Below are 13463 nucleotides of genomic sequence, written 5' to 3'. Positions count from 1 at the left end.
CTGTTTTATTTCCTCTCTGTGCTATGCTACTTTCCTGTGTGAGAAATCCTGACGTGTGTTCATGTCTGTGGTGGGTTTGTCAGGTCTGGCGAGGGCCAAGTCCGTCCCAACTAAAACCTACTCCAACGAGGTGGTGACGCTTTGGTATCGGCCTCCTGATGTTCTGCTGGGATCCTCTGAGTACTCGACACAGATCGACATGTGGTACGAGTCTCACAACAACCCTGCTACTAGATAGATAGATATTTGACTTTTTTACATTAGCAATGCATTGAATGACTTTGAGGTGCTAAAAAGTTATATAGTAGATAATATGAATAAATATTCTGACTGTGTGTCTGCAGGGGCGTTGGTTGTATATTTTATGAGATGGCTGCAGGTCGGCCGCTGTTCCCCGGCTCCACCGTGGAGGACGAGCTCCACCTCATCTTCAGGTTACTGGGTGAGCAGCTTCTGCCAGATCAGATCACCATGGCAACACAAATGTTCCACCACACGTTATTCACAAACTGTGTGTTGGTTTGCTGTGACTGTGTGACTTCAGGAGCGCCCAATGAGGAGAAATGGCCGGGAATCTCCTCCATCGAAGAGTTCAAATCCTACAACTTCCCCAAATACAAACCACAGCCGTTAATCAACCACGCTCCCAGGTACTGTGTGTGTGTGTGTGTGTGTGTGTGTGTGTGTGTGTGTGTGTGTGTGTGTGTGTGTGTGTGTGTGTGTGTGTGTGTGTGTGTGTGTGTGTGTGTGTGTGTGTGTGTGTGTGTGTGTGTGTGTGTGTTCTTATGAGTACATTTGTGGTTGTTTTTTATGCACCCATACCTCTATTTTTTTGTGCGTGTGTCAATGTGCCACTGGCAGGAAATCCTGTGGAACATTTCACTGACGGCTGGCCACTTCCTTCCTCCCAAGAGCCCCTACATTCCCATCAGCCTCTGCTGCACGCAGACAATAAACTGTTGCTCTTCCTTTTGTCTACTCTAGGCTGGACAGCGAAGGCATCGAGCTGCTGCTGTCTTTCCTCAGAGTGAGTGCTTACTGTCTTTATATTACCCAGAATGCACATCACTGAACAGATTTATAAAGCAATTACCCTCATCTATATACAATACTTATGGAAACGGCACAATTTCCCTTCATAAATATTATTACTATTGGTAGTGGTTGAATTAGTGTTTAGAGTTTTATGTGGTTTCATTGACAAACGTAAAATCGTCATGAGATTATATTTGTTATTTCTTTTATCTCAAAGTTACAGCTTGTTATGAGACAAATTTTGATAAAATCACAAAATACAGTAAAATAATGACTTGAATAATGTGGTTTCCCACAATATACTAGTTTATCAGATGCAATTTTGTCTGATGAAAAAAGTAATAGTTATCGTTTATAAGCATTTATAAGTATTGCCTTCAGTACTAATTGTAGACAGCAGGGGGCGCATTACTATCAGTGGTGTCTGAGCAGTTCAACCACTGGAGACTGGAGACATTATTTAGATTAGGTTGATGTTTCCTGTTCCTCTCCTCACAGTACGAATCCAAGAAGAGGATTTCAGCGGAGGAGGCGATGAAGCATTCCCACTTCAGGCAGCTCGGGATGAAAATCCAAACACTGCCTGAGAGTAAGATTATAAAGCTGCAGTCTTTTCTGGCTCTTTCTTACTGTGTGGTTTTTTTTTTCTCCTATGTTCAGACAATTTGCTGTAGATTGAAACTTTCCTCTGTGTTGCAGGTGTATCCATATTCACATTAAAAGAAATTCAGCTGCAGAAAGACCCCGGCTACAGGAACTCCTCGTATACAGAGTCAGGTGGGAACTCATCCAGATGCTTCAGCATGTCACCTAATGATATCATTAGATAAAGATACTTCCCGATTCCGATACATGGATTTTGTGTATCTGCAGCTACCGAGTACCGATCCAATACAAGTACTTTTGAAAAAACTGTACTTTAACAGCTGTATGCTACTAACGCTGGATAGAGGTGATGCTTGCCATCATTGTGTGGCACTAATGTTGTAATGTTGCAACACTCGAAACTGAAGTCTCGAACACGTCATCATTTTACTTGTTGGATTTTTTTGTGTGAAATGTTGCCAAATTGCTGTCATTGTTGCTAGCTCTGGCTAATGCTACTCTACTGTCTTTTGTGGAGACCCAGTCGCCGCTTAAAATTTGATGCTTTCTAGGTGTCACGGCACAGCTGCCCTTTTCCTTTTCGGCTTGTCCAGGCACGTGTACTTGTCTACTCAAATAGACAAGTATCAAGTTTAAAGCTGCAACTGGCTTGTCGAAAAGTGACTCTGCTCATTTCAGTCAACATCTGTTTTCGCTTACTTCCATTGTGGTTGTGTTTCCGTGGTGTGGCTTTTGCATTCGTGTTGTGGCTTTTGAGGTTGTGTTGTGGCTTTTGAGGTTGTGTTGTGGCTTTTAACTTTTATATTTTCTGTTGATGCGCTTGTGTGATGCTTCTCAGCCACCGTATCACCCCCCCCTAAAAAGTGACTTTATATAATAGCGTCATTGATATAAGGCAAATGCATTATGGGTATTGTATTCTTCTTTTCTTCCAGGCAACGGCAAGATCAACAGGAGGCAGAGCATGCTCTTCTAATGTTCAGTGACGGTCGACTGCCCCCCCTCATCATCACTCCCCATCAATCTCTCGCATGAGCCCACCTCCTTTCAGAGTGACACCCCTCCAACTACCTACACACACACACACACACACACACACACACACACACACACACACACCCCTCTGAGCAATTGACTCTGGGTTGAATCTGTTTGGAAACTGTGTTTATTTATTGGGGGGAACGGGGTGAGGTTGAATTTATTTGCTGCTAAACTACTACTGTCTGTATTTAACACACTGTGTGTGTGCATGTGTGTGTGTGTGTGTGTGTGTGTGTACATGATGTGAACTCGAGACGCCGTGCACAGTTCAGCAGTCAGTAAGGTTACTTTGTCTTCTGACTGCGATTCTCTGGCTTCGTTTGAGTTAGAATTCCACGGATGTTGATGTCGACGCTGTGATCCCAAGTTGTTGTTCTTGTTGTCGTGCTCGGAGACCGAAAGGCTTCAGTTTTCTCCAGTTTTTTTCTTTTATAAATATGTATATCTATATAAATATATATTTGGAGTTTATGTTTTGTTTTCCTTCGAGCTTCCTTGACCGAACTCCACAGCATTTCCAGGTTTAGAAAGACTGGGACAGCTAAATTGTTGGGGGAAAAAATGATTCCTCTGGATTCCTTATCATCAGTCGTCCGTAACATTTCAGACGGACTCTGCTTTGAGAGGTCCGGCTGGTCTCAAGGGGTTTCCCTGAGGGTCTGTGATCGGACTGTGTTAACTGAGGGTTAAGAAGCACACAGAGTCCAGTAAAGCTGGGAGAACCTTGAACCAACTTGTGGTTCTTTCCAACCAATCTGGCTCAGCAACAAGACCGAACCTGAGGAACAGGGGAAGGCAACCAGTCGGGAAGATGAGCAGAAAGCACAGATGAAAGAGGAGGAATACTGGAGCCGAACAGGAAACCACGTGATATCCCACAGGAAGCCAGAAAGCCTTCCGTAAGACCCCTCAACAAACTGCCAGGACTTCTGTGCTTTTTGTTTTTTGTAATGCAAGCTACACCTTCTCGCTCTGTGTCATTCGCAGATCTCACTGCAGTAACTCTTTGTTTTTAACTTGCACTTCAGTGTGGTGTTATGGAATCAGGGACCCGGGCCTCGACACGGCCGAGTTTACCCAACAGTATTAAGATGTGTACTCTGTATCTGTGAACTTTGACCTCTCCTTGTGAAACAACGGTGTCATTGTGGCATGTTTTGGGAGGGGGCGGGGTTGGCGGGGTGGGACAGCGGGGACCAGTAGAGTGTGTTTCAAAGCAAAATGGTTGTTTTCCACTTGGCCTCGGACCACTGCTCTCTCCAGCTTTTGTACACAAGACGACAAAAGAAAAGATTTCAAATTGAAATGTTCGATTTAACGGCCCGCTGTGTTGTTTGCAACTGACAGTGATGCTACAGATGCAGCATGTTAAGAAGTCTCACTTTTGACAGCTTTTTCTACTGGAGCTAAAGAACAGAGCCCCGCCCCAACAGCACTTGAACCCTGTGACATTGATGTGCTTTGCATTCCTGGTTGAATTTAGTTGCATGCGTCATTTATTTTATAACTGGGAATCAACATAGGTGTAGTCGAGATACAGTATGTCCAGCAGCTGTGTGGTGGTTTTACCATTATTAAGGAAAAGTTCAACATTTTGACAAACACTATTGATATTGTTCTCGTGTCTGTACGGTAAACTAGCTTAGCGCCTCCAAAGCTCTCAAATGAACATGTCACATCTTGTTTGTCTTATCCCAACAAGTGTCACTCACAGTGAGTAGAAATAGTCTGGACTTACCCTTGGCAACTAGGCATTTGTACACTTCTGTATTTGAACAAAGTAAATGAAACAGGTTTTCAGGTTAGCTGTTCCCCCATTTCCAGTTTCAGTGCTAAGCTGAACTCCGATAACTATCTCTTATATGTAATGCACAGACATGAGACTTTCAGTTAACTTTTACTAAACATTGTGTTTCAGTGGTGTTTTAGTCTCTTGAATTTCCAGAGCTGCAACACAGAACAACCACACAAAGAGAAATCAGTCGTGGAAAAGTGAGTGAAGTGAAAAGGCTTCTGCACTAACTGACCCCAGGGATGCATCAGACATCACAAGTTAAACATGAACGAGTGTGTGAATATCCGAGGGGAGGGGGGGGTTCTGTAACTGCAGCTTATTGTCTGTCGAGATTTCAATGAGCAACAACCCTAGAATTCTCTAATTGGTAGAACAGATTAGAAGCGTGCAGGAAGCACCACTAATGCTCGATCAATAACAAACGTCATTAATGTAATAAACATTAACGGAAACACAGTTTGCCGCTGACGGTGTAATAATCCTGTAAACACACTGTATTACCTGTCATTCCTGTAGTTTGTCCTTTCAGTGGTTTTATGAATTAATCAATTAAAGTTCAGCACAAACGGTTACAGCCGATAGAGATGAAGATACCGTACATGGTTTATATTTCTAATAATGTAACAGTTATTGTGTTCATACTAAAACATCCTGTATTACATTGACTCACAGAGCTACGGTTTTCCCCTTGGTAGTTTCGAGTATCTGCATTTTTGGATGCTTCACTTAAAGACCTGTTAACACACATAAGGATGAAAGTTTATTCCAATATTAGCTGCAAACTGTGTTTCTGTTAATGGAGCATTTTGTATATGAACAGCAGTAACATGCATGAAAGGAGATTTCTACAATGGCAAACATATTTATCATTGTAAAACTGTACTTTTTTCAAACGTATGAATGACCTGACTTCATGTGAACATGTCTGAATGCGTGTGTGTATGTATGTATGTGTGCCTGATGCATGGAAGGCCTGCTGTGTTGTGAATACGACCTCTCGGAAACACTGAGCTGCCGGTGAACAGTTGGTGTGTGACTTTTTACTGGAACTATTTATTTCTCATAACCATCGAAAAAGTAAATTTAATCTGTTTCATAAACAGTCTGTGCAGCCGTCATTTCTCTGAGTGGTGAATATGAGAGTGTGTTACCAACTAAAGATGAGGTAGCATCTCTGAAAAGTCATTTTATTTTTCAAAAAAACATTTCTCCCAAGCAAACAAATCATGAGAATACACTTCCATTCATCTCTTTATAAAAATAACCAGGACCCATTTTACAAAAAAAGACACTTCTGTGCAGTTTTGACCTGGAATGTCTGTTACAACCTTGTTTTTAAAGCTTAATACATTTACATAAATCTTACAATATCGAAGGCACAGCTGGTACGAGGCGTCAAAAACAAACAAAACAGTGCATTAAAAACAAAAGCATGAAACTGCAGCTGAAGTTAAGTTCACAGCGTCGAGTCAACTTGTCAAAGCAATGCAAAAAGACCGCTCCGGCCAGCAGCTGCTCTGCTAGGAGTCGGTGAAGGTGTCCTCTCTTGTGTCCACGTGTCCAATTTTATACTATTAAATAACTAGCAATAGATATGGTCTATTGAAACTAAGCACAGGGGTAAAAAACTTGACTTGCTATCAGTCATAGCAAGGTCTCTTTACAGGCCTATGAAGCCTGTAGCGTCGAATCATCCAGTTATGGTCCCAGTTCTGGATTTTATATTTGGAGACTTGAAACAGGTGAGAACAGCCCAACATCTGCTTACCTGCACGTCTAACTCTCACTAGTTAATGTGTTATTGCCTGTTTGTTTAATCCCTACAAAGACCAAAGTGTAAAATTGACATGTTGTGGTTTCAGCGTGGTTAGGAGCTGAACTACTTCTTGGCATCACCTTGAATTTGACAAAATAACATTCAGTCCTCAGTAAAAAAAATCTGTTTTCCTTACACAGGTTTTCTGATGGATATTTGGTTATCACGTCCTAGATTTAGATTTTAATTGCATTTCCTGTAGAGCCCTCGGCGACCTGGCTCCTCTCCTGTGGAACCAACATCTCCACATTTAAGGTTACACTTAAAACGTTCCTCTTTCATAAAGCCTCTAGTTAGTTCTGGATCAGGTGAGTCCTGAACCATCCCTTAGTTATGCTGCTATAGGTCTAGACTGCTGGGGGGAACTCCCATCATGCACTGCGCACTTCTTAAAAAACTATTATTATAATAATAAGTCTAGTCATGATTATCTGGTGCTGTTATCAAGAACAACATTATTACATCTATGAATATAACTCTAATAATTTTCATTATATTAGCCAGTCAGACAGAACTCAAATATGAGGGTTACACAACTGTTCCTGGTCTCTCTCTTCTCTCCCCCTCTTCTCCTCTCTCACCCCAACCGGTCGAGGCAGATGGCCGTCCACATTAAATCTGGTTCTAGAAGTTTCTTCTAGGTAATGAGGGAGTTTTCTTTTCTCTCCACAGTCGTCAGTATTTGCTCGTTGTGGGAACTGTTGTGTTTCTCTATAATATTGTCAGGCCTCGACCTTACTATGTAAAGTGCCCTGAGATAATATCTGTTGTGATTTGGCGCTATACACATACAATTTAATCGAACTGAACTTTCTTGTGAACATCTATTCATGTAAAGAAGCTGCACTCGGGTCTCGTAGGTTAATGACATTCTGTAGTAAACTTATACAGTCTGTCTCTCTGAGGTGTGAGAGTTTCTGATGAGGATTTCCCAAGATCTCCATTGTCTGAGTCGGGGCAGAAAATAAAATTCATAAAATTGCAGTAGACTGCAATAACAGTCCGTGACTCTTAAACCTAAACCAAGTGGAGCGAGATGAGAGAACATGAGATGAGATGTGCATTTTTTTTTGCATTAAAATAAATTTAGAGGATTTTTCATCCTTAAAAGAAGAAAACATTAAAACAGAAATGAAATGAACATGAGCAGTTTAACTGTGGTAAACACACAAAGCAAAATACTCCTCTCAGAGAGCAAAGCTTCAGAGTGAAGCTCCCGTGTCTTTACGTGATCACCGTAAAGAAACTGGTTTCAAATCAAAGTGTAATCAGACTCAGGGGAAGCCTGTCTCCAGAAATGATGTTCCTCAGCAGAGATTAAAGCTGACTGGCTTTGTCCTGATCTGGACCCACTCAGTCTGGTTCGGCCCAGCTCTCTTTAATGGGGTTGACATCAGGACTTGTGGGAGCCGGGGGACAACAGCAGGGGAGCGTCCATGCAGGGGAATGGCATTGGGATGTGTCCGTTTAACAGAGTGGGAAACTGTCGGGAGACAAGTTACAGTTAAATGTTGAAATGACTACAAATAAAAAACTTGTGAGGTCCAAAAACATATAGCCTCTTTACAAAAATCTGCTTTAAAAAAAAATGTATTGACTCTAACATAGAGTGAAGAAACGAATCACAAAAACAACATATTTCAGTCTGTATTTCTTTTTTTTAATCTATGAAAAAATATTGATGCAGAGTAGTCACACTAGCAGTACTACACTAATAAGCAGAAGTACAATAATGTTACTGATTTCACTTCAATCCATCAGAGCTTAAATATGGCCGTTACACAACTGCTTCTCTCTAACACCTCATTTGTTAGTGGGGGTAATGTGATGTCATCCCAAAATGTGTAATGTCGCTTCGCGTTTGCGGACATGGGTGGGAGGGGCTCCTGACCAAAAAAAGCCCTCACCCTCTCCCCACCGAGCCAACAGGAAGTTGCCCCCTCTCCTCGTCCACACCAGAACGGAAACATCTGTGGCTTATTTTGAAACCCTGGCACACGGTGAATCACACACACACACACACTTACACACACACTCACTCCGCGAAAACAACAGTAAAATGTAAGTCTGTAGTGTGAGGTGACTAGACAGACCCTGTATTAATGAGAAAGGGCGTTTTTTTTTAGCAGGCACAGACTTTTTATCAGTCACCGACAGAGAAAATCAGGCTGATGAAGGTCTGTGTGTTTTATTTAAATTAATAGGACTGTCAGAACTGACCCCATAAAAGCCCAATTTACATCAGTCGTTTTCAGACATGAACTCCAAAGGATGTCTGCAGAAGTGGGTCTGGACTTTCTCCAGACTTTGCCTTTCACACAACAACGCAGCAGGAGATTCTCTGCTCAGGCGCTTTCGCAACAACACAGAAATCTCCGGGGGCTAAAGTAAGGGGAGGTGTAGCAGGCCTGTAAACAGCACATCGACACCGGCATCGGCCCTTATCACCGAAAACCCCGTTCAAATCTTGTTAATTGTAAAACACAATATTTTCAGTAAGCTCCCGACAGCTACTTTAAACTACAGTGATAGCAAGTACGACTATGGCAGCAAGTGTTTCATATTGTAGATAAAGTTGAAAATAAATTTCAAATGTAGCTTTATCTTTATATTAGGGTATGGGCTAAACTCTATGTCCAGCTTCAAGCACCTAGTCTGACGACATATGTCACAAACTAGTCTGTTTTAAGTGTAACCAGCTGGTTCTGTCTTCATCTGGTTGGAACTAGTCAGACGTTCTGATGTAGTTTAGGGTACGGGATGAGACAAACTGGATAAAGAATAAGATGAGACAAGACAAGCATGAAAAAAGGGAGCAAGAAACAAATGTACAAGGCTTACCTGGAAGAGGGGGGCGTGGCTCTGAAGCTGTGCAGGGCTGAGGGGTCCCACCGGGCTCAGACTGGACCAGAAATGGATATTGGAGAGCAGAGGACTGGGTGTGAGCAGCAGACCAGACGGAGTCTGCACAGACAAAACCCCACATTAAATATCAGAGGATAAATTCACCAAGATTCACAAACTGTTTATTCTGGCAATAATTCCAGAGAGCTGTACTTCTGCGGTGAAGTTTTCATGTCAGTCTCACCCGGAGCTCAGAGCCACGTCTGCCCTCTCGTGAACTCGCGTCCACCAGACAGACTGACTGACTTGGCAGACTGACTCCATGTAGGTCAGGAAGCTCCATTCATACAGAATTCATGACATCTATTTTCTCCTGTCTCGTCTTTCTTCATGTTTAACTAAGAGCAGTTGGGTTTTCTCTCTGGTTCTGCAGGAGAACATGCGTCTCTGTTCCACAACAACAACAACCAACAATTAAACTGGAAATGTCAATATTTTGCACATCAGTGTGACATTTGCACATCACTTGAAAGTCTGCCTGTATAGCAATTACCAATTATATTATATTATTCCATATGCCTCTTATTGGGAAATCCTCCTATTATTTATATATATATATATATATATATATATATATGCTACAGTGAATTTATACACATTTATATACAGCACATACCATTTTTATACTCATATTCATATTGTATACCATATCTGCCTATATACTAAAAGTCTATATATGCATATGTATATGTCCAATTCAATATGTCATACAAAATGAACAAATACATTATACAATCATCCCATGCCAACTACATTTCTCTACAAACAATATTTCAGTCTGAAAGGTGTATATTATGTACGTATTCTGTGTAGTTTTATTTTAGTGCTTTAAACTATTGTTCCTGTCAGCTGTTTAATACTAGCTGGCTAATAAAGACATAAAAAGTATGAAAGCTGTCTTTTAAGGCAGAAACTAAGTCTACAATACAACCTGTGAAAATAATAACAGCTCTCCCCTTCAGCTATACACTCTGACTTGGCCACTAATCAGTCAGTACAGTAATTTCCCTGCTCATTTATAAACTTTACTAAACTTCATTTCCACTAAGCTACTTGTTAAGGAGCAGCTTACGATGGGCTTTCATCAGTGTTTTAACGGCTTCCGCTGATTCACTTGGCAAATCAAGTCGACTAAGAAGATATCGACTTGAACGCCAGCCACTATAAACTGGTTTGAGGCTCTTTAATCATTTAATTTGGGATATAGGCCACAGTGAAAAGGGAGGAAGCGTCTTGAAAAGGTTCCTGTATTCTGAAAAGCAGGTTGCGAGGACAGACAGCGGCTGTTCACATGACCACACTACAACATGTAATGACTAACGAGTGTAGTTGAGCCATCAGCCATATTTTCCATCAGCGATGTACACATAGCAGTGTATAATTACTGGGTCTGGATGAAAGCGTCAGCTGAATGCCTGAGTGTAGTCAGACTGTCCTGGTTTGGTCAGCGTGTTGTTGCCAGTGAATCTGGAGCTTCAGGAACATGTGGCTTCACTTATGAACCTCCTCCCTCCCTCTCTCCCTTCCTCCCTCGCCTCCTCCTTTCTTTCCGCTCACCTCTGTCTATCTCCTCCCTGTCTGACTTTCTTCACCCGAAATTTCCCCTCCACCTCCTCTCCTCCCTCGCCCACAAACCACTGCCTTCACAGGGAGCAGTGTGCGTGTGCAGTGATGTTAATACCCATGTGATGTGTGACACTGTACCTGTGCGGTGAGGAAAGCTGGGGTCAGGGACCCTGAAGGCAAAGCCGGGCTGTTGAGGGCGATGGAGACAAGGTCACTTCCTGTCAGCAGGAGGGAGGAGGCGGAGATTTCCAAGCCTTTGGGTTTCCTGCTCTTCGAAGGCCCACCATTGGCCAAGCCCCTCCTCTCTGGCGTGGTGGTGCTCTGTGACCTCTCCCTTTCTCTCTGACCTGACGACAGGTTTAAAGGTTGAGCGATCTGCTCCGACTCATCAGTATCTGTGCTCTGGCTCCGCCCCCTCCAATACGCGTGGTTGGGGCTTTGTTGCGGAGAGGTGGAGCAGGTGGGCGAGCGGGCCGGCCCGGGAGACGGCCTGGAGGAGTGTGAGGTGTCACTCGAGGATGGGGGTGGGGTGGAGGGGAGGGAGGAGTGACCACGGTTAGTTATGAACCGGATGACAGAAGAGCTGTCGTCGTGGCGACCGGACCGGGGCTCCATCTTGATCGGCCGGTGTTGTTCCAGGGAGTGTTGCAGGGAGCTGACAGTGAAGGAGGAGTACAGGCCAGAGTGGAGGTATTCGTTTCTGCCACTCCCGTCCTCGTCTTCAGCGTCCGGCTCCGATGTCGCACTTTCCTCGCTGCAACGACCAGACTCCACCATCGCAGGGTCCATCTTCAGGATCTCGGGGAACGACACAAATTTGTAGACAAACTTCTGGCCGATCACTTTCTTGATGATGTTCTGCAGAAGACATGTGGTCCGTGAATTAGAGTTTTCCTACTTCAAAGATATGAGTTGGAATTTCATCAAATCTGTTTTAAACTTTTGCTGTCGTCGATAGGTGCACGTGTCGCATACCTTGTCGTAGTAGTAGCGCAGGGCTCTGCTCAGCTTGTCATAGTTCATGTTGGTCTTGTTCTTGCGCAGCCCCCACAGCTTGGCCACTTCTTCTGACTTGAGCAGCTTGAACTCGCCGTCGTTGGACGTCCAGCGGATGAGGTGTTTGTGGCTCTGGTCGAGCAGAAGCTGCAGCAGGAACTGCCAGAGTGTGATGGAGCTCTCCATGACGGGATGACACCAGAGACACAAGCAATCTGCAGAGGTCAAAGAAGATTAAGACTTAATGAAATAACATCAACCAACATATATTGCAATGTACTGTCAAGACGTATAATGGCTGCTTCTTGTCTGTTAGATTGGGAGGGAAATCTACGGGATGTCGAATCAGAAGAGGGGCTTATTTTCTTGAGTAAACAGCTAAAGCTTCACAAAGTTTCACTTGACCAAGTCTTTGAATATAGGGAAACAGGAACAACTGTTGCTGATGGGAAATGTAGTTTCTCATTTGGAAGACTTCAACGTTTTTTGACTACAGCAAAACAAGCTGTAAACTCAACATTGGCATATTTATCAGTTATGGCTGAAATGTCAGCTGTTTTGCTGAGGTCAAAAAACGTTGCTAGATTGCAAGCTGTATGCTGTAAATCCAAAACAATAAGCTGAAAGATGCTAAAATGACCCATAGAGTTGACAGAAACTGCACACTTGAGTGGCCTTGTTACTATGAGTGGCCTTTTTCACATTACACTGTAGTTCTTTGCTTCATTGATGTTATAAACATATTGACTGTTCTTCCATCTTTAATATTCATTATTAACGGTGAAATTCAGTTGTATACATGAAGCCAGTCTATAGTAAAACGTTCTAGATTAAAAGTGTACATGCACTTATGTAGAAAAGGTATTACGATGTGGAAATGTTATCATTATACCTGACATTTGGTAGCGTTTAAAGGTGTATAAATAATTTCACACATCCTCAGACTGATTGAGACGGAGACGTCACAGAAAATATGAAAAGAGGGTTTGCTTCCTCTGAAGCGAACCCAGATAAAAACCACAAGCATAACATAGCTGACCATACCCAACAACACCACCCCCCGACTCAGACTGGGAATTTCCTGTCCCAAAAACCCTGAACCCACAAACACACAACAACACAAACATGTCAACAGTTTAAAGGCTCCACGGGACAAACCATGTTTACTGTGTGTGTCCCTGACTACGATTCTTGAACAAAATCACACAACATATAAAACCTATATATAACTGAACAAAACAGGACAAACGCTGACACTGATGCTCCTTCTCCTGTTAATCTAAGAAAGAGTATATTTTTTATACAGTAGGTTGGCAAACTAAACCTTGGATTACTGAATGGAGAAATGAAATAAATCCAGATGCTTTGACACATGACATAAGAGGCCACTGAGTCACTTTCAGGGTTTTATTTCCTTGTATTCATCATATATGAATCTGTTATGACTGAAAGGACATCATGCTTAGGTTCACATCTTTACTTACAGACTCTCAATAAAGGAGTTGTGTAAGTTTCTACATAAACAACTAACCCTTCCTTTACCATGGAGAGACTTATCATCCTTTAAAATAGACGTCAGCATCCGGCCGTTAGCGAGATCAAATTACATTCTGTCATAGATTATTCATACACCTTACTTTTCACCAAGACAACAATTTGAAAAACATTTCTACCAAAGGCTGCTGCTACAGAACAGTATCACTG

At 42.6% G+C, this 13463-nt stretch overlaps 2 protein-coding genes across 2 annotated transcripts in view; one reads left to right on the top strand and one right to left on the bottom strand.

The window, feature by feature from the left end:
• Positions 1–5577, top strand: part of cdk17 (cyclin-dependent kinase 17) — a 37309-nt gene extending 31732 nt beyond the window's left edge. The window contains exons 11-17 of the mRNA XM_035146858.2: positions 84–204; positions 345–442; positions 545–650; positions 985–1027; positions 1534–1624; positions 1735–1812; positions 2577–5577. Coding sequence (XP_035002749.1) covers positions 84–204; positions 345–442; positions 545–650; positions 985–1027; positions 1534–1624; positions 1735–1812; positions 2577–2617 — 578 coding nt within the window. The 3' untranslated portion in view covers positions 2618–5577. The remainder of the gene's footprint in view (positions 1–83; positions 205–344; positions 443–544; positions 651–984; positions 1028–1533; positions 1625–1734; positions 1813–2576) is intronic.
• A 71-nt stretch (positions 5578–5648) lies between these two features.
• Positions 5649–11945, bottom strand: elk3 (ETS transcription factor ELK3). The gene is made up of 4 exons (XM_035146859.2): positions 11739–11945; positions 10902–11621; positions 9135–9257; positions 5649–7776 (listed from the first exon to the last, which is right to left on the bottom strand). Exons 1-4 carry the CDS (start codon positions 11943–11945, stop codon positions 7687–7689), a joined length of 1140 nt encoding a protein of 379 aa, XP_035002750.1. The 3' UTR covers positions 5649–7686.
• Between the last annotated feature and the right edge of the window lie 1518 nt (positions 11946–13463).

This window comes from Hippoglossus stenolepis, chromosome 22, assembly GCF_022539355.2.
Source record: "Hippoglossus stenolepis isolate QCI-W04-F060 chromosome 22, HSTE1.2, whole genome shotgun sequence".
Taxonomy (NCBI): Eukaryota; Metazoa; Chordata; class Actinopteri; order Pleuronectiformes; family Pleuronectidae; genus Hippoglossus; species Hippoglossus stenolepis.
Note: the sequence above shows the minus strand (reverse complement) of the source record. Positions and strands in the feature narration are given on the sequence as shown.

Excerpts from the sequence above, each read along its gene's own strand:
- elk3 (XM_035146859.2), bottom strand. The coding sequence starts at position 11,945 with ATGGAGAGCTCCATCACACTCTGGCAGTTCCTGCTGCAGCTTCTGCTC. Across the intron at positions 11,622-11,738 it reads TGCGCTACTACTACGACAAG|AACATCATCAAGAAAGTGAT; the intron begins GTATGCGACACG and ends TGTCTTCTGCAG. Across the intron at positions 7,777-9,134 it reads GCCACGCCCCCCTCTTCCAG|TTTCCCACTCTGTTAAACGG; the intron begins GTAAGCCTTGTA and ends GTCTCCCGACAG.